Source organism: Chrysochloris asiatica, unplaced genomic scaffold (assembly GCF_000296735.1).
Source record: "Chrysochloris asiatica unplaced genomic scaffold, ChrAsi1.0 scaffold00230, whole genome shotgun sequence".
Classification (NCBI taxonomy): domain Eukaryota; kingdom Metazoa; phylum Chordata; class Mammalia; order Afrosoricida; family Chrysochloridae; genus Chrysochloris; species Chrysochloris asiatica.
The window spans coordinates 1,807,810-1,829,089 of record NW_006408748.1 but is presented as its reverse complement, the minus strand read 5'-3'; the positions used below and the strand labels follow the sequence as shown (position 1 = coordinate 1,829,089).

At 40.1% G+C, this 21,280-nt stretch overlaps 1 protein-coding gene across 1 annotated transcript in view; it reads left to right on the top strand.

Moving 5' to 3' along the window:
- The window catches only part of RFC1 (replication factor C (activator 1) 1, 145kDa), a 104,853-nt gene that overhangs the window by 52,928 nt on the left and 30,645 nt on the right, over nt 1-21,280 (top strand). The window contains exons 7-12 of the mRNA XM_006873232.1: nt 537-614; nt 1,796-1,883; nt 6,502-6,779; nt 8,917-9,024; nt 18,081-18,260; nt 21,066-21,170. Coding sequence (XP_006873294.1) covers nt 537-614; nt 1,796-1,883; nt 6,502-6,779; nt 8,917-9,024; nt 18,081-18,260; nt 21,066-21,170 — 837 coding nt within the window. The remainder of the gene's footprint in view (nt 1-536; nt 615-1,795; nt 1,884-6,501; nt 6,780-8,916; nt 9,025-18,080; nt 18,261-21,065; nt 21,171-21,280) is intronic.

The following is a 21,280-nucleotide window of genomic DNA, read 5'->3' as shown; positions in this document are numbered from 1 at the left end:
TAGCGGTTCAAACCCATCAGCTGGTCCTCGGAAACCCTATACAGAGTTGCTTTGAGTCAAAACTGACTTGATGGCACTTAATAACAACAAGCGTTGTACTAGGACTGTTAAAATGAGGCTCTGAATTTTATACGAAATGTGACTTTCAAAATATGCTCTATTTATTTATCATGCCTGGTAAGGTTACATGTTGGGCTACTAACGGAAAGTTTACCAGTTAAAACCAACCATTGGAGTCTGCTTCTGTAAAGACTGACCACACTGGAAGCCCTATGGAGTAGTTCTGCTCTGAACTGTAGAGTTGTAATGGGTCAGAATTGACTTGATGACAGTGGCTTTGGTTCAACTAAAAATGTATGTTCTGAAATGCAGTTTGGTTTAGTGAAACCAGTCTCTGATGCTTGACTATTAATGTTAAGTTTAAAAATAACCATAATCATTTCCTGGAAAGTGTTTTTCTAGTGTTTTTAAGTATCATGAATCAGCCATCATTTAAATAAAGATCAAAACAACGCCTGTGTTGACACTTTTTACAGTTGGAGAGGCAACTGCACGAGGACGAAGAGTTTGCCAGAACGTTAGCCATGCTGGATGAAGAGACCAAGACCAAAAAGGTGGCTTTATGACAAGCTGTGTGCACTCTGGGTGTATGACACAAATCATTGTTCCTTTTCATATCTCTGTACTCTAGGCATTAGATGCACAACCAGAACACAGTTAAATAATTGTAATTTATAATAATATTTTTGGGAAGCTCATGAAAAACGTATCCTGCTTAAAGAAGATTGACAGCATCAAATAGACCTTTCTTGTCTCTCTCTCTCTCTCTCTCTCTCTGTCTCTCTCTCACACACACAAAGGAACTGTGCCTTTTCCTTATTTCATGAGGGGGTTTTATGTATTTGTTTAGAGAAAAATGTTTATAGAAATTCCTATGGAATGTACATGAATATGAATTACTGCCTGCTTTGGAAAGCACAATTTGTTTAATTGGCTGACTTTGAGATCTATAATACGGCAATTGCAAATAATAACAAGCATTTTGACAGAGAGATCTTTAAAAGCATCAAGAACTAGCCTTATTTCTAATGAACTGTATTCTGTTAATTGTTAGTATCGATATCTGATATCTTAAAAAGATGTTACTTCTTCCCTTCAAAGTAGGCATTTGTGAATGTAATACTTTCGGGGGCCAAGACTTAAGCAGGCAGGTGTTAAGGCAATAAGAGGTAGTGGGGACTTTGCCCATTGAAAAGCCTTATTCCATCTAAAGGCATTCAAATTATAATAGTTAAAAAAAAAATGCTGTTTCAGAAATTCTTTTCTGTGATATCTTTGAAAACGGGTTTGCAGGTAGTGATGGAGAGAATGAATTATCTTTTGAAAAAATACTCTTATTTTCCTTTTTTCTGAGCTTTAGATTGTTTTTATTTTTAAACTCTTTATGGTTTGGATTGTAGATTTTACCTAAAAAATGCTAAGAAATTTTAGAGTTAAAGATGAGAGAAACAGAAATAATGTTTATACTTCCAAATTTCCAAGATTGGGATTAATTAGGGTGTGTTTTATAGATGTATTTTTATACCCTTACATCGGTATAAAATTAAGTAATAAAGCATGCTTTATTTGCCCCAGAAATTGTATAGATGAATGAAAAATGTTAAATGTAGTGTACTGCTAGGTTGATAAGTAGCTTTGTAACTTAAAATTAAAACTTCAGTCAACTTTAACGAGATTTTGTGGTAATTGTTTTTCTATTATTTGTCACATTTGATACTTTTTTAAATTTTCTTAGACTCAGAAGGATCCAGAAGGAAAAGAAACGTCTTCGTCTATCCAAGCCAATTTAAGTAAGATAGAAAATCATATCTATCTTTATAAAGGTAATGTTACCAGAAAAAAAGTAAGGTAGAATGTTTGTCTTTATCAAATCCCTGATAGCCTTGTTTTCATGTTCTGTTCAGTAATTAGTTGCCTTGCCATGTATTATTAGGTAGACGTTTCAGAGGGTATGTAGACATGTATTACTCAGGTGACTTAGAAAGCTGCCTGATTATGAGCTTTTACACAATGTCCAGCTCTGATGGTCATGATAAACGTATGCAAGTTCTTGGTTATCTTTTCAGTTTTGAATGCAGTGTCATATGTGGACTTTAGGAAGACCAATATTAAGAAGTTTAGAGATTTTCATCTTAGAGATAATCTTAAAGAGTTGACTCATCTGAAGCACTCCTGCTGATGATAGATTTTATTTTTTAGGGGTTCTGGTATGGAACCATCTGATGGCATTATGTTCTTTTTGTTAAGTGCCACCGAGTCCGTTCAGACTCCTCGTGACCCTATGCACAGAAGAACAAACACTGCCTAGTCTTGCACTGTCTCACAGTTGTTGTTATACTTGGGCCCATTGCTGCTGCTACTGTGCCATTCCATCTTCTTAGGGGACCTTCCTCTTTTTGTTGACCTTCCACTCTACCAAAAATGATAACCTTCTCCAGGAACTGGACCCTCATGGTAACTTGTCCAAATTATGAGAGACGAAGTCTTGCCATCTTGGCTTCTAAGGAGCATTCTGGACATACTTCTTCCAACATAGATTTGTTTATTCTTCTGGTACTTTAAATATTTTCCTCCAACACTGTAACTAATTGCATCAATTCTTCTACGGTCTTAACTTGTTTGTTGTCTGGCGTAAACATGCATGAGAGGTTATTGAAAATACCATGGCTTGTATCAGATGCACCTTAGTTCTCACAGTGACATCTTTGCTCTTGAACACTTGGAAGATGTCTTGTGCCGCAGATTTGCCTAATGTTTTTTTTTTTGCCTGCTGTTTTCATGAGTGTTGCTAGTGGATTTAAGCATTAATGAAGTTTTTGACAATTTCCACAATCTTTTCTCCATTTATATGGATGTTGTTTATTGGTGGCTGTGGTGAAATTTTTGTTTTCTTTATATTGAGGTACAACCCATACCAAAGGCTGTGTGTGGTCTTTGATCTTCATCAGTTAAGTATTTTAAATCCTCTTCGCTTTCAGCCAGAAAGATATATCATCTGCATGTTGCAGTTTGTTCATGAGTCTTCCTCTAATGCTGATGTCATATGCTTCTTCATCTAATACATCTTCTCGGATTATTTGCCAGAGTACAGATTGAATAAGTATGGTGAAAGAATATAACCTTGGCACACACCTTTCCTAATTTGAAACCATTCAGTGTTGTCTTGTTTTGTTTGATTGACTGCCTTCTGTTGTGTGTACAGGTTTCTCATGAGCACAATCTAGAGTTCTGGAATATACATTCTTCACAATGTTATCCATAGCTTGTCATGATCCACACTGTTGTATCATCAATAAAGCACAAGTAAACATCATCCTTGTATTCTCTGCTTTTAGCCAAAATTCATCTGATGTCAGCAATGATAACCCTCACTCCATGTCTTTGTCTGAATTCAGCTGGAACCTCTAGCAGTTCCCTGTCAGTGTACTGTTGCAGTCATTTTTAGATTATCTTCAGCAGAATTTTACTTGTATGGGATACCAATAATATTGTCCAGTGATTTCTGCATTCCACTGGGTTACCTCTCTTTGAAATGGGCACAAATATGGATCTCTTCAAATCAGTTGGCCAGGTTACTTCTTCCAAATTTTTTGGCGTAGATGAGTGAGTGCTTCCAGTGCTGTATCAGTTTGTTGAAGTATTCCAATTTGTATTCCATCAATTCCTGGAGCCTTATTCTTTGCCAATGCCTTCAGTGGACCTTAGACTTCTTTCATTAGTACCATTGGCTCTTAAGCATATTCTGCCTCTTGAAATGATTGAACATGGACCATTTCTTTTTGGTGTAGTAACTGTGTACTTTCCATATTATTTTTTAAAAATTTATTGTGAATTATGTGATAGTTTACATGGGAGAACATTAGTTTTACATTCATCCATTCATCCTATCGTATATCATTTCATTGCTATGGTTATAATCCCCTCCATGCATCATCAACCAACCAAAGGGTATATACACTACAAGCCTGCCGCCCAGTTTTCAGCACACAGCCCCTCTCTCTCTCTGTGTCTAAAGTCCCCAACTGCTCCATCTCTCCACGTCATTGTCTCTGCCTCCATCTCAGGCATCACTGCTTCTCTGGGTAGGGTCCCGCTCTCTGCTTTTCTCCCTTGATGGTCCCAGGGACCTCTGCTCCTAGGCTGAAAAGTTAATCACCCCTCTCCTTGCTACAAAATGTCTACCTTTACAAAGTTTCCAACCCTCACAAGCAGTCCTGATAACAATTATTCACTATTGTATCACAAGAGACCCATCCGCATTTCATTTCATCAGCCCCGCCTAGACAGATTGGATACTACTCGGAGATTCTACCTTCCTCCATGCCCTCTGGATCTAGGCTTCCTCTTGAAAGCTTGTAAGCCAGTTACTTCTTGCCTTTGTACCCCCCCCCCCATTTTGGGTAGCCAATGTCCAAGTTGCCCATCTTGGTCTACCCTGTGTATCAAGAGGGTGGGAGTGATCCTTGCTGTAAAGATTTGTTTCCTCGTTAGCTACTGCATCCATAAGTATAGGTCAAGTTCATTAAATTATATCAGATTACTCTTTTTTTCCCCCTCTTTCTTCTTCTAGTGAGTTCTGATCATCCAGTCATTGAAGCCAGGTCAAGTGGGTATTATCTGTAAGTGTGGGTGTTCTTGTGCATATGCCCTTTCTTATCAGCTGAATGCTTCACTCTCCAGGACTCTAGTCCTCTGTGGCTATGTCACTGACTCTAGGCCCAAGAGTCCTCAGGTCTTGCCACACTGCTGGCCAACCAGGTCTCCACCCGGGTTCACAGGAGTCTATTGAACGTTGTCGGGCTTAGCTTGCTGCTTCACTGTTGTTTTTTCCTCACCTTCCCTTATCATTAACCATCGTGGTCACCAGTCAGAGCACATGTCTGCTCATGTATTCCCATTGAGTCTTAGTCTTGGAAGGGGGTTTTCCCTGAGGGAACCTGGCCACTTGCCTTGATGTCTCCTGGGCAAGCAACTTGCTTATTCTTGTAGTAGTCAGTCAGTCTGCAGTTATTGTTTTATATTTTTCCTGTCGGTCTTTCTTTCAAGAAGTATCCTCTGTTCTTCTAGTCGCTCCAGGCTGGTCTGCTTGTCTTTTCAAGTGGAAATTTCCCATCTCAGAAGTTTCTGGATGGGGTTCAGGATTCCCCCTATGGTCATATGTAATGCAGAGGCTCCACAGGAAGCCTCCTTCACTGGGCACGTTGTAGTCCTATTTTAGGTATTCCATTCAGTTACAGGCAGAAGATGGACTTAGAAGCGTTCTATAGTGATATTTCTGACTATTCCTTTCTCCTTCCATTGTCTATTTTATAATGGTATGCAAGGGAAACCAAGATTCAAAAGACAGCCCTAAGCATCATAACATTGTTTCCCCCCTTTTGCATTTCCAGCCATGTCTCAATCCCTGTATCCCAGAACCCTGTTATTCCAAGGTTGAATAGCACAAAATTTTTATGTGACATATTATAGTCAATAAGTTTCCTTTGTAAATATCAGAGAATTGAAGTCTAACTGTGGAATGCATAACATGTTCATAGTGTTTCAGGATAAGCGCTAGACTGCTAACCACAACTCAGTCCCACTTTGGACACTGTGTACAGGGTCACTGTGAGTCAAAACTGATTTGATGGCAAGAACAACAAAATGTACATTACAGTATTACTTCAAGAAATGAGTAGTTTATTTTAAAATTATAGTTGTTGTTGTTAGGTGCCATTGAGTCAGTACTGATCCATAGCAACCTTATGCACAGCAGAATGAAACACTGCCCAGTCCTGGATCAACCTCACTACTGTTGCCACGCTTGAGTCCATTGATGCTGCCACTTGACTAATCCATCTTATTGGGGGTCTTCATCTTTTTCTCTGACCCTCCACCTTAGCAAACATGATATCCTCCTCCAGCGACTGTTCCCTTCTATCAATATGTCCTAAGTATGAGAGACGAAGTTGGCCATCTTTGGCCTCCAAGGAGCACTGTGACGCACTTCTTCCAACACAGATTTTTTGGTTCTTTTGGCAGCCCATGGCACTTTCAATATTCCCCAACACCATAACTCAAAAGCATCAATTCTTCTACGGTCTTCTTCATTCACTGTCCAGCTTTCACATGCATATGAGGTTACTGAAAATACCATGGCTTGGGTCAGGTGCACCTTAGTCCTCAAGCTAACATCTTTGCTCGTTTCTTCAACACTTTAAAAAGGTCTTTTGCAGCAGGTTTGCCTAATGCAATACACTATGGGGAGGAACCGACTCACAGGCATTTAACATCAGCAACATAAGTTATAGAACTGAAATCTTAATCTGTTAATGAAATCACCATATTTACTACTAAGATTGCTAGTTGGAAAATGAAAAAAAAAAATTTTTTTTTTTTGATAAGGCCTGATTTTTCTAAAAACAGTATCTTAATATTTTCTTTTTTTCCTATTAAAAATAGAACAATTTGCAGATGTGAAAAAGTACTGCAGCCCCAAGCCCAAGAAACAAACTAAATATAAAAGTTCAAAAGAATCTCGCCGTCAGTCTAAGCCATCACCACACAAAGCGGAGCCCTCTCCTATAAAGGCCGTTTCTAAGCTGGCAATTTTCAAAAAGCAAAACGAAAGTTCTTTTAAAGAAGGAGAGCACATGCACTCAAAAACACCAGAAAATGTTACTGAATTGAAAGGAGAGACAAAAACTCCCAAAACGAAAACTTCTCCAACTAAAAAAGAGGTAGCTATTTAATAAATTTTATACCATTATAAAGTTACAGGTTAATCTGGGTTTGATTGGCAGGGCTGAAATATTTCTAACTTTAGAACTCAGGGTGGTAACGTTTTCGATGTCATCTTACATATAAGCTATTCCAACATGCAGATTATTAATATGGCTTAGTCTTTTATATTGATTAACATGCCCAAATATTACATATGAATATAATTAATGTTAACCAGCATTTGAGTTTTGTTGTGTGTTAGATGTTGTGTTAATATTTTAAGTATGTAAATCTTCACAACAGTATTTGATTTTATTGTTCATCTTTAAAGAGTGAAAGAAACTGGCTGAAAGCATTTAGCTATTTCAAGGTAATATGTAAGTATACACCTGGTCTTCTGTAGTTAGAAAAAAACCCAAAAAACAAAAACCTGGATGACATAGTGGCTCCGAGCGTGGGACTCTGGAGCCAGTTTTGAATTGTAGCCCTGCCAGTAAATAGATGTTGACGACTGTGGTCTAGGTCTAGCTACTTAAGCTTTGGCTGCTTTAATTTCCTCATGTGTAAAATGGGGTTAAGAGTACCTGGTGAGTTAATAAATGAAGCCACTTTCCTGGTATATAATAAGTGCTCTGTGAGATTTAGCTATTATTATTAAAATAATTGTTACTGGAATTTGTTCTGAATGTGCACCTTTTTGCTCTTGTATAACTGCTGAGATGCTGAAATCATTTGCAAAGAAAAAAACCAATGGCGTATAGAATGCCTTTCAAAAGTTTTCTTTACTTTCAAATATATTTGAGAAGCAAACGGTCTCTTTGAATGTAGAACTGTATTGTCTCCATAATGAAAAACCGCTAGATAGTTATTCCTTCATGCCTCTTGGGCACTTAGATTTAAAAGCAAAATGTTGTCTGTTTTAGCTGTTCATCACCATTATTTTTTAGTGTAGAACAAACAATAAAAGGGGGGTGATATCAAAATACTTATGTCTGGTCATTGTTCATAAATATGCTTAGAGGAACAATTAACTTTTTGGTGTCAGATTTATCTTCAGTAAATATTTATCTGGCAGATGAATGTTTTTCTTTAGGCCACTAAATAATGTTCAGGTTACAGAGGCTTGTCTGTTTTTATTAAAAGAAAAACGAATCTTTAAATGACACTGTTACTCTTCATGTATTTTTCACAGTTGGAGTAGAAAAGAAAAGACTCCAAAAATTTGCTTACCAGTTTGGAAATACAAATATCTATTTAATAAATTTAGTTAATCTTGGTCAAGTAGCAGGCAATTCTGACTTCATAAATGAGTATACTTTGAAATGTGTAAGTTGTTTAGAATTGAGATTTTTTTTCATCTGATTGATGTTATTAATGAATGAGTTTGCCATCTTGTTGTGCATTGGGTTCTCCTGCAATGCTTGCTAAACCTATGGGTTCCCAGGGCCTGTAGTCTGGGCAGTTGCCTTTTTTTTTTTTTTTAAATGTCTTATTGTGAATTACGTGATAGCTTACATGGGAGAACATTAGCTTTCATCCTATCGTATATCGTTACATTGCCATGGTTACAATCCCCTCCATGCATCATCAACCAACCAAAGGGTATACCCTGCAAGCCTGCCCCCCAGTCATCAGCACACAGCCCCTCTCCCTCTCTGGGTCTGGAGTTCCCAGCTGTCTTTCCACATCATTGTCTCTGGGCATCTGTATTTTAAGAAGCTCTTCAGGTGATCTAAATGCATATTAATGTTTGAGAGACACTGTTCAAAAAGAATGATTTGTCTCTAGAGCCATCCCAAAATGCTGTATTTAACTCACAGATATTTAACTAGCTTAGCTATCATTTTAAGTCAGTGGTTTATATTAAAGTAGTATTTTGTTTGCTCTTAGAGATTTGGGCCATCTTATAAGTTAAAAAACCATGTCAAAGAGAAAGATAAAAACCAACAGAGACACACTCTTTCATTTTATTTGCTGAGAGCTAGAAACTTGGGTTATGCCTCAGAGAAAACAGACAGGCTTGAAAAGGGCTGATGCAGGGAAATGTGTAAGCTGGACAACACTTGACTGCATAGTCACTTGTAGGTACATAGTTTTAATTTACGGGAATATTGGTTTGTATGACCACTCAGTGTCCTTTCCTTCTCCTCAAAGTCTCCGAGTCCTGAAGATTTGGAGAAGAAACGCACTAATTATCAGGCTTATCGAAGCTACTTAAATCGAGAAGGTCCCAAAGCCCTGGGCTCCAAGGAAATACCAAAGGTAAGAGCACTCAGAGCCCATGGGTGCGCTGACTCAGAATTCATGATGAAACATTAACAGCGGGAAAACCTCGTCGCTGTCTCCAGTCATTGCTGCTGTTGGGAAATGCAGTCCAGTTGTTTCCGATTATAGTGACCCTGTATAGGGTTTCCGAGGAGCAGCTGGTGAGCTTGAACCGCCGACCCTGCCATCTAGTGCTTATCCTACAGTGCCACACTATCACAGTTTGCGACACTGCTGGATACTCAGAAACATTTTCCTTTAAAAAACAAGTAGACCTAGGAGTCAGTCAAGATAATTTTGTTTATACAAAAATGACATTTCTTCTCAGAATTAGTTCTTTTTTTTTTTTTTTTACTTTTTATTGTGATTTGAGTGAAGGCTTACAGAAATATTTCTTAATGGTAAATTGTAGCATACTGATGAAACAATGATGATCAGGCGCCAAATTATTAATTTCGTATGCTTGTAGCCTTTGTTACGTGCCATCAAGTTGATTCTGGCTCATAGGGAATCAAACCTGTATAGGGTTTCAGAGAAACAGCTAGTGGGTTTGAACTTCCAACCGTGTGATTCACAGCCCACAAAAACACTTATGAAATGTCTTATTTTTTTACTATGTATTTAAACTTTTAGTTTTGTATGAAACACTGTACTTTGTACAGATGGCAGTTGAATACTGTATACTTTAGGATTGTGGAAAAGATTTCCAGTTTATAATCTGAGAATTTTGCTAAATGCTATTATGAGTTTAAGGAGTCCTAGTATCCAGCAGTCCTGGTGTGATGCTGTAGGATAAGCACTCAACTGCACTGTTGGTTTGAATCTCAAGGTCAGTGGTTCAAACCCATTAGTCGCTCTTTGGAAACCCTGTACAAGGTTGCTATGAGTCAGAAAAGACTTGACTGCACTTAACAACAAGGATCCTGATGTGGCTCTGTAGGAGATCAGTGCGGGACTACAGACTATAAGGTTGGCAGTTCAAATCCACCAGCTGCTCCTCAGAAACCCTATTCAGGCTCACTGTGAGTTGGAACCAATTCAAAGGACTTAACAACAAAGCAACAGCATAGTGGGTTATGAATTGGACTGTTAACCACAAGGTCAGCAGTTTGAATATACCAGCCACTCTACGGGAGACATGAGGTTTTCTGCTTTTGTAAAGATTTATAAAAGAGGAAAAAAGAAAAAGAGGAAGACCCTAGTGAAATGGATTTGCACAGTGGCAGCATCAATTGCCTCAAACATAGCAACTATTGTGAGGTTGGCATAGAGTTGCTATGAGTTGGTATCTGCTCGATGGCACCTAACAACAACAAAGATTTATAACCCCAAAAATGACCTATTCAGGGTCACTATGAGTCTGAACTGATTCTACACCACACCACCACCATTATAAGTTTATGGGATTGCGGTGACTCCATAGGATAGGCCCTGGACTACAAACCACAAGGTCATTGGTTCAAGCCCACCAGCTACTCCATGGGAAGAAGGTGAGACTTTCTGCGCCTGCAAAGATTACAGCCCTGGAGGTCCTATGTAGGGTAACTGTGAGTCTGATCCGACTCCACAACATTTAGCAAATTATGAGTTTAATTGGTTATGTTATGATTTTTTTTTTTTTTAGATAGATCTTTATGAGCTTTTCTTTCATTTTGTCGTCTGCCAAATATTTATGGAATGTTCATTAAGAGCAAAGCACTGCTCTGGCTGTTGAGAAATGCATCAGTGACCAGAGTTATGTTCTGTGGCCTTGTGGCACTCCTGTTAGTAACCTACTACTGCTCAAATAGAAATACTGCAGTTGGATGACTTTACCTCACACAGTTACTCTCTCACAGTGGAGAAGGCTTTGGGGAAAGGCTTCTTTTTGTTGGCTCCAGGGGAAGGTTCATGTCTCCTTTCAACATCTGTGGGCCTGGCATTCTTATCAGATGTCCATGTGTCTTGGCATCAGTCTTCCCCTGGGCCTAGGAGGTTCTCAGCACAGGGTCTCTGGGTTCAAAGGCTGCCCACCATCCCCAGCTCTTCCTTCTTTCTTGGTATTGAAGTCCTTCCTTCTCTGATCATTTGTCTCCTTTTATCTTATAAGGTAAAACGTGATGCAGACCCAGGGAAACTACCTTATATCAGATCATGTCTATGACCTGAGTAAGGCTGTTACATACTATACTAATCCTCTGACAGCTGGTTGATTACATTGTTGCATAACTGCCAAACCACTGAGGATTGTAGAAGAATTGATGCCTTTGAGTTGTGGTGTTGGAGGAGAATACTGAACATGCCATGGACTGCCAAAAGAACCAATAGATCTGTTTTGGAAGAAGTGCAGCCAGAGTGCTCCTTGGAGGCCAGGATGGCTAAGCTTCGTCTCTCCTACTTTGGACATATTGTCCGGAGGAAACAGTTGTTGGAGAAGAATGTCATGCTGGGTAGGGTGGAGGGTCAGAGAAAAAGAGGAAGACCCCCAACGAGATGGATCAGCCAGGTGGCATCATTGATGGACTCAAGTATGGCAGCGGTAGTGAGGTTGGCCCAGGATCGAACATTGTTTCGTTCTGCTGTGCATGGGGTCGCTATGAGTCGGTTCCGACTCGATGGCACCTGACAACAACAACAACTGAGAACCATCGCCCGGCCTAGTTGACATATATTTTGGGGAGGGACACAATGCAATATGTGGCACTTACTTACTTACTTCTAACTCAGGATGTTGTTGTTAAGTATCGTGGAGTCGATTCTGACTCATAGCGACCCTGCATAGGGTTTTTCGAGGCTGTAAATCTTTTTTTTTTTTTTTAAGTTTTATTGTGAATTATATGATAGTTTACATGGAGAACATTAGTTTTACATTCATTCTATCGTACATCCTATCATTGCCATGGGTACAATCCCCTCCATACATCATCAACCAACCAAAGGGTGTACCCTGCAAGCCTGCCTCCTATCCCCCCACCCCCCGCAGTCTTCAGCACATAGTCGCTCTCCCTCTCTAGATCTAAAGTCCCCAGCTGCTCCATCGCTCCACGTCGTCGTCTCTGCCTCCATCTCAGGCATCACTGCTTCTCTGGGTAGGGTCTCGCTCTCTACTCTTCTCCATTAATGTCCTAGGGACCTCAGCTCCTAGACTGGAAAGTTATTCCCTCCCTTCTTTGCTATAAAATGTCTACCTGTACATTTCCAACCTTCACAATCAGTCCTGGTAACAATTATTCACTATTGTATAACAAGAGACCCATCTGCATTTCATTTCATCAGCTCCGCCTAGGCAGATTGGATACTACTCACTGGAGATTCTGCCTTCCTCCAGACCCCCTGGCTCTAGGTTCCCTCTTGAAAGCTTGTAAGCCAGTCATTTCTTGCCTTTGTAATCCCCCGCCCCCCATTTTGGGTAGCCAATGTCCAAGTTGCCCATCCCTGTTTGCTCTGTGTGTGGAGGGGGTGGGAATGATTCTTGCTGTACGAATTTGTTTCCTCATTTGAGCTACTGCTTCCATAGGTGTAGATCAAGTTCATCAAATTGTATCAGATTACTCTTTTTTTCCTCTTCTTTCTTTTTCTGATTCATCTCTGATCATCCAGTCATTGAAGCCAGGTCAAGTGGTTATTATCTGAAAGTGTGGGTGTTCTTGTGCATATGCCCTCTCTTTTTATCAGCTGAACGCTTCATTCTCCACGTTGTAGGGCTTAGCTCGCCACTTCATTGCTGTTTTTCCCTCACTTCTTATCGGTGAAGAGCGTGGTCACCAATCAGAGCGTGTATTCCCATTGAATCTTAGTCTTGGAAGGGGGTTTGCACTGAGGGGACCTGACCGCTTGCCTTGATGTTTCCTGCGCAAGCAAGTTGCTTGTTCTTGTAGTAACAGTCCATCTGCCCGAGGCTGTAAATCCTTACGGGAGCAAAAAGCCTCATCTTTCTTCGGCTGGTAGTTTCAAACGGCTGACCTTGAGGTTAGCAGCCTGATTCGTAACCACTGCACTACCAGAGCTCAGGATAGAGACATTAAATATATATTATTAGCTATGATTGTGATGTGTACCTTAAAGGAAAAATGTAAGATGTTTTTAGGAAGTACATCTCCTCCTCACTTGTTGACTGTCTCATTATCCAGTATTTCACATTTATGACAGTGGCAAAAAATAATCGATCCTACTATTTTGCATTAATAACATATATCTGATGGTAACGAATGCCGAGGTACACGGTGAGGGTAACGCTGGCTGTGGTGGTTAAGGTTATATGTCTACTTGACTGGGACATGGCTTTCAGATGTGATTTGGCACATTCATTTTGTGATCTGATGCATTTCTCCTCCATTTTTTACATAATGTTCGAGTCTTTGGAACCTAAGTATGCTGATAAGTGAGGAATGGGTTTGTACTGAGGTATTTGTGGAGTAAGTGGAATTTAGAAGACTTAACCAAATAAAGGGATTCCAACTAGATGTAAAGGGCGATCTGGGAGAATGTCTAGTTTATATGATATCCCTAAACAGGAATCGGATCTTCCATGATATTTGAAGAACTAAAAAAAAATAGTGTAGTTGGAGCATAGTGACCAAGGGTTGGTAGTTAAGTGCCGTGGAGTCTGTTCTGACTCATAGCGACCTTGTACAGGGTTTCTGAGGCTGTAAATCTTTACGGGAGCAGAAAGCCTCATCTTTCTCCTGCGGAACAGCTGGCAGTTTCGAACTGCTGACTTTGAGGTTCGCAGCCCGATTCGAAACCACTACGCTACTAGAGCTCCTTAACCAAGGGATAGAAGTGGCCAAAAGGTAAAATAGAAATCCATCTTTCAAAGCCCCATATGTATAAGGAAAGAGTTTTAAATAGAGAAATAACATGACTAGGTCAGCATTTCCAAACGATCACTCTGGGGCTTTGGAGGAAGAGGCAGGAATGGGTACAGATAGCTCCATTAAAAGAAATGGTGAGAAATGACAGTGACTTGTTTGGGTTAGGAGCATTGAAAGTCATGAAAAGTGAAATTATTTCAACTAAAAATATATTCAATTAAAGGTAAAATTCACAGAACTTGCATGATCAATGGAAATGAGTAGTTAGAAAGAATCAATTGGGTGATTTCAAATTTATTGGCTTAAACAATGGGTGGATGCTGGTGCCATTGGAGGGAGAGTAAGTTTTGGGAGACAATGAATTTGGTGAGGGACATAATGTGCTTTAGAGTATGAGGTATCCACATGGAGATGCTGAGTAGACAAGTATAGACCTTCCCTGGGCTGTGCATGCGTTTAAGTCTAATTTGTGGGTAAGTCAGAACAGGTACATCTTTAGTGATTTAAAAGCTGTACATGCATGCAGCAAGTGAAGGTGGTTGTAATGAAGACTTTGCTGCAGTAGGGGTTGATTTGAGTAAGGGTTGGTTAATCATTTCCAAGTGAGGGCAAATTTATGTGACATTAAAGGGCAAGCACGAATTATCTGCAGTTGGAAGTTCATAGCCCAGGGACTTCCTGTGGGTATGTGACTAGAGCTCAGGACAAATGTAAACATTTGGACACTACTGACATGTAAATAATAACTTGAAGGAATTGATATCGTCTGGTAAAATAGTGCAGGATGAGAAGAAGGCTTTCATGGAGTGCAGGAGAGGGTGAAACTCAAAAGGAGACCAAAAGAAGCAACCCAGTGTGGGAGGACAACTTGATAAAGGTGGTGGCACAGGGAAGCAGAGGGCGAGAGTATGATTTAAACGAATGAGTGGTTACGTCTCACGTTTCTAAGACACCAATTACAAGAAGACTGGGCAGTCCTCATTTAGTAACATGAGTAGTCATTAGTGCAAGAGCAATTTCCACAGAAAGATGGAGGCTGAGCCTGCTGAGCGTGGGTTGAAATGAGTGGGAGGACATAAAACAAACAGTGTAAGGAGGGAATGTTTTTGGGAATGTTTGGTTTTAAACATAGGGAGGGGAGAGGGAAATGAGAGAGGAGAATGTAAAAGTTTATAAGGTGGTTGTTAAGTGTCATAGAGTAGGTTCTGACTCAGCGACCCTGTATAGATTTTCCAAGAAGTGGTTGATAAACTTGAACCGCCAGCCTTGTGGTTCAAACCAACCTTAGAGATATCAAAAACATCCTCCACCCCCTAGTGATTGGATAGATCTACCAGAAAGGGAGAAATTAAAGGTATATCAGCAAGAGAAAGATAATTGTCATTCTGAGAAGGTATAAGGGGGTAAGTGTATCCAGACCTCTTCTGAACATTAGTAATTCCCCTAATAAAGAAGGAAAGTGGATGGTGTATTGGAGTCATGAGCTTCATGGGGTTAATATTAATAGATTATATAGGAGGCTAGAGGAAGATGCCGCCTATGCTTCCTGTTCATGATATATGAACAATTGAACAGGCCTCTGCTTGAGACGACTTACGCATGTTAAAGAGGAGGTTGAGGCTGGTGGGTGCTTTGCTGGTCCCAAAATAGGAGTTCGTTAGTGAAAGAGTATGGGAGGGAAGCTGGAAGTGTTGAGAGGATAAGGTAAAAGACGTTCAAAACCATGTGGGTTTCAGGAGATGATAGTTTAGGGTATGGGTTGTTGTTAAGTGCTTGTTGAGTCAGTTTTGACCCATAGCAACCCTGTTTAGTGTTTCTGAGGAGCAGTTGGTGAGCTTGAACTACCGACCTTGCAGTTCAAACAGCTTTGCATTCTGGTGCATTAACCCACAGTGCCACACCAGGACTTGAATGTGGAATTTTCCAGGGTAAGTTAAATTTGATGAGAAGAATTGGAGTACCTCTAACGTTAACTAGAACAATAAGGAATGGTGGGAGACTTTGAAATGTTGTTAGGAGACTTTTTTTTCTCCAGAACCATAGCTTTGTAAATTTTTCATATGAATTGTGAAGGATTGAATTTGTATTTGGGAGGTGTTTGAATTTAGTTTGGCTTCTTCTTTGCTAAGTCTGTTTTAAGTCTGTGTTGATCTTTGTTCTTGGAGTCTTGGTATGGAGCTGTGGTGAATGCACTGGACTGCAAAGTTGTCTGAACTGAAAAGTAGTAGCGCAAGCTCACCAGCTGCTTGGAAACTCTATACAGGGCCGCTATGGGTCGGAACCGACTTGACGACACTTAACAACAACAACAGCCTTTGACTGTCATACATAATTTTCATTTTGCTTGAACCTGTATTTTTGAAACATTGGTTGTTTTTGTTTGTTTGTTTGGTACCTCATTCATTCATTTCAAATTTCTTGTACAGCAAAATCACAGAAATGGATATCTTTTGTTGTTAATAATAAGAAAAGAGGCAAATTGGTATATAAGGATTTTTCAATCAAAAGAAACCTTATAATGAAAGAGTAAAGAATAAAAAATGATAGGAATGAGATTTCTCTGAATCAGGGGTAGGAGAAAGTGCATACTACAGGAGAACCTAAGAATTCAGCTGGGTGCCTTTTTTAAAAAAAGCCTTACTTTATTTGGATTGATTGTTGTTGTCATTAGTGCTTTAGAGTCAGTTCCAAGGCATAGCGATCCTGCATAGGGTTTCCAAGGAGTAGCTAATGGGTTGAACCACCATCCTTGAGGCAGTAGTCCAGTGTCTATCCTATCCCACAGCTGAAAGTACTGAATTTACTAATGTGACCAAATGCAAAATTTTTAGGAGTAAAGGTATGTGTGATCCAAAATGAAGTATTTCTGGGTAGGAAAGCTGAGGAGGAAGCATTATCTTGGGCAGAGGAATACAAGAATTACGGTATTATTGTTATTAAGTGCTGTCTAGTTAGTTTCAAAGTCGCTCTGATAGCATAGTGGTTACAAATCGGGCTGTGAACCTTAAGGTCAGCAGTTCGAAACTACCAGCCGCTCCATGGGAGAAAGATGAGGCTTTCTGCTCTCATAAAGATTTACAGCCTTGGAAACCCTGTACAGGGTCGCTACGGGTCAAAACCGACTCAACGGCACTTAACAACAACAACAACAGTCAGTTGCAACTCATAGCAACCCTGTATAGGGCTTCTGAGGAGCAGGTGGTAGATTTGAACTGCTGACCTTGTGGCTCACAGTCCAGTGCTATCCTGCAGCACCACACCAAGCACTGTTAGGGGGGCTGACAGTTGTTAACATTGGTTCTGTTAATGGTGGTGAGGCTCTCAATAGATGGGCAGGATTTGAATTTATAAGCTTTTCCCTTCTCTCATAGAATTTACTGGCTTCCCTTCTTGCTCTTACCTCTATCCTGCTTTGTCATTTTACCTAGAGAATTGAACCATTAGGTTTTAAAAATAAAAAGTGCTAAAATTATACACAGTTCTATTTAGGTTTAAATGTCTCCGCCATCCAGATTTCTTTGTTTAGGATCTCTTGAATGAGAGGGCTTCAAAACGTTCATGGAAAAATGGAATTCAAAGAAAAATGGACTTTTCCCATGAACTTTTGAAGCCCCCTCATATTACCACTGTTATCTTTGCCGTCAAGAATAATATAATCTAACCTGGTTTCTGGCAGATTGTTAGTGTGGATTTGTTTTTATCCTGGGAAGGACAGGAGCTTGTTTGGGCCACATAAGTCAGTGTTCGAGTTGAAATCTTCCCTTTTTTTTTAACAACAGCAGGAGTTGCTGTAGGTGGGTTGCATGTGACTATTTACTTATATTTAAGTTAGTTACCTCATTTAGGTATAAAACAAGCATAATGGGAAAATATGAATGGATAATTTTAATAAGCTTTGCTCTGTCGCTGTAGGATAACCACAAGGTTGGTGGTCAAACCTCCAGCTGCTCCTTGAATACCTTATTCAGACAGGGTCACTATGAGTCGGAACCAACTTGATGGCACTTAGAAACAACAGTATTGAATGTGTATTTTTCATTGCTGGTTTTATAACTTTATTAGATGTTAGCCTAGTTAAGAATTTCTCAGGTTTTAATTTGAAGTGCTACTTATTTGCTGTTAGTTTCCAGCAAATATTTCATGCTGAGGTTAATTATGTTAGATGAGAAGAATCATAAACTTCCTGTAATTTTGATGCCAACTATTTCTTTGGAAAGCTACCATGTAATTTCCTCTCTGCTTGAACATTGTATTTTTTAGGGAGCTGAAAATTGCTTGGAAGGCCTTGTATTTGTAATCACTGGAGTGCTGGAGTCCATTGAACGAGATGAGGCCAAGTCTCTAATTGAACGTTATGGGGGGAAAGTAACTGGAAATGTCAGCAAGAAAACAAACTACCTTGTCATGGGCCGGGATAGCGGACAGTCCAAGAGCGATAAGGTAGGTCTTGCTGTGTTCTCCACAACAGCTTCTGATAGGACCTTTACACCGCAGTGTAAGTGGGGGAAAATATAGTGGAAAAATAATGTCTTCCTAGCATTACTTCCTTTTCACAGAAGTGGTACTGGCTTTGATGCCAGGATTTCAGCTTTCCAACTGAAAGCACAGTTCCTATTTCCTTGACTTTCCTGGTATACACTCAGGTTTAAGTCTTTTTGAAGATAGAAGCAAATGCAGTTTTCTTTCTTTTTTGTGTGTTTAGTTATAAGTATTCTATACGTGCCATTGTAGTCTGCAGTTTTTTAAAATAATGTTTTATTGTGAATTATGTGATAGTTTATATGGGAGAACATTAGTTTTACATTCATCCTATCGTATATCATTTCATTGCCATGGTTACAATCCCCTCCATGCATCATCAACCAACCAAAGGGTATACCCTACAAGCCTGCCCCCCCCCGCCCCCGGTTGTCAGCACACAGCCCCTCTCCCTCTCTGTGTCTAAAGTCCTCAGCTGCTCCATCTCTCCATGTTATCATCTCTGCCTCCATCTCAGGCATCACAGCTTCTCTGGGTAGGGTCCCGCTCTCCATTCTTCTCCCTTGATGGTCCCAGGGACCTCCGCTCCAAGACTGCAAAGGTAAACACTCCTTCCTCGCTACAAAACGTCTACCTTTACATTTCCAACCCTAACAGTCAGTCCTGATAACAGTTATTCAATATTATATCCCAAGAGACCTATCCACATTTCCTTTCATCAGCCCTAGATTTTTTTTTTTTTAATTTTTTATTGTGAATTGATTGAAGATGAATAGACAAGATAATCAGCTTTGCATTCAACAAAGCATACATTTGGCTTCATTTCAATGATTACAACCCTTGCGTGCGCACAACAGCAGATATCCTGCTTCCTCCCTGTGGCTTCCCTTTTATATCTTGTATTTCACAAATGAACAGTGCAAAAATAGTTGATGTACACGTACAAAATGGCAAGTGTATATTCATTTAAATGTCCTAAGGGCATATTCTGCAAGTTAGCCTCCTGCCCGAAGGCACACAGCCTTACTCAGTCTATGGGCCTAGAGCCACAGCTGCTCTTATCTCTCCATACCATCACCCCTGCCACCATCTCTGTCTGCTGTCATTGCTTTTCTAGATTAGGATGTCATGCTTTTCCTTCTTCGTGGTTCTGGGGTCCTCTGTTCCTGCAATGAAAGATTAACTACTCCCCTCTTTTAGTTACATGTCTTCTACAATTACAGTTGTGGCAATCTTGATGAATCCTGCTGCCAGTTACAATATATCATAAAATCCTACCAGGATCATCCCCCATCCCCTTTGACCAGATCCATCTGGAAAAAAGGAAAGTTATTCAGTGGGGATTCTACTGTACCCTCCTGTTCTGAAACTAAGCACACACATGCCAGCTTGTAAGCCAGCCGCTTCATACCCTTATAGCCCCTCATTTTTGGTAGCCAATGTTTAGATTGCCCATCCCTATCAACCTAGCACACTGAGGAAATAAGCTTGTTCCTTGATATAAAGATATCCTTCCATACTGCTTGGAATTTTGAGCAACTGCATCCATAAGCAAAGGTTTCAGTTCATCAAATTGTAGCAGGTTACACTTGCTCAAATTATCAAGCATCTTTATCTTCATCTGGTTGAGTTCTGGTCAGCTAGCCATCCAAGCTATGTCATATGAGTACTAGCTGCAAGTTTGGAAGTTTGCGTGCACACCTCTCCACACGTTAGACCAGCTGACGACTTCACTCTCAGCTTTGGCCCCCCAGTGGCTAGATCATTGCCCATTGTCTCGGGAATTCACACATCTAACTGAACTTTAGACCATCTGGGCCTTCCTCTTTTCTCTGTCATCTCAAGGTCAATGGATGTCATTGGAATATGGCCAGACTCAGCCCATGTGTAGACTCCATTGTACCTTTTTTTATTTGAAGCTCATAAGGGAAGACTCGGGTCTTTTGGGTAGGATTGTATTCAGCTTCAAGTAACAGTGTTCTCCAAATAACCATTGTTTAAGCAAATAGTGGCTTATTTCACCTCAGATAATAAGAATTCCAGAGGTAGGCAGTTGCTAGGGATATAGTTCAGTAGTTCAATCAGATAGTCAGATTATTTTATCTTCAGTGCTGTTGTCCTTATTGTGTTAGCTTTAGTCCTCATACGTGTTGCCTTGTAGTTGCAAGGCAGCTGCAATTTGCTTCATTCAAGTCAATTCTGCCTTTAAGGCAAGAGAAAGGGACATGTGACAAGATGTCATACTAGCTGTGACTGTTCTCTTTTATTAGGAAAGCGAGAATGTTCCCAGGAACACCTGTAGAATTCCAATGAAGGCTCATTGGCCAGAGTTGATCACATGACCATTCAGAACTGCAAGAGCAACTGGAGAGGATCTGGAGTCTCCTGATTGTCTTAGGCCAGGGCTGATCTCTCACCGGGGATGGGCACATGGGAGCTCTGTTAGCAAGAAGGAACAAGGGAGAGAGTGTGAAGAACTGAACCTAAGTCTTAGTAGCTCTGCCCCTTTTTTGGGTAGAGGGAGTGGCTAAAAGAATCCACAGAAGTATTAATGTCACATGTTGAGTACCAGCCTACCACTCTGAGGACTACATCTGTCATCTACTTTGTTGCTAGGATCTCTTTTCTGATGATTATGTTTTATGTGTTCCAGTGTTACTTAATTTGCAAGTGTGGTATTTTCACCAACTCTATAGACCCTACCTGTTTTGTTTTTGTTTTATGAGAAAGAAGGCAGTTTTAATGACTCGAATCTTTAATCAATAGGCGGCAGCCTTGGGAACAAAAATTATTGATGAAGATGGCTTACTGAATTTGATTCGTACTATGCCAGGCAAGAAGTCCAAGTATGAACTAGCAGTCGAAGCTGAGGTTTGTATACACTGAACCTGATTTATTTAAGCTGGGCTATCGTTTCAATTCCTGGGTGATACAGGCCTGTTGGCTAAACCGTAAACTTCTGTTTCTACCACGAGGAAGAG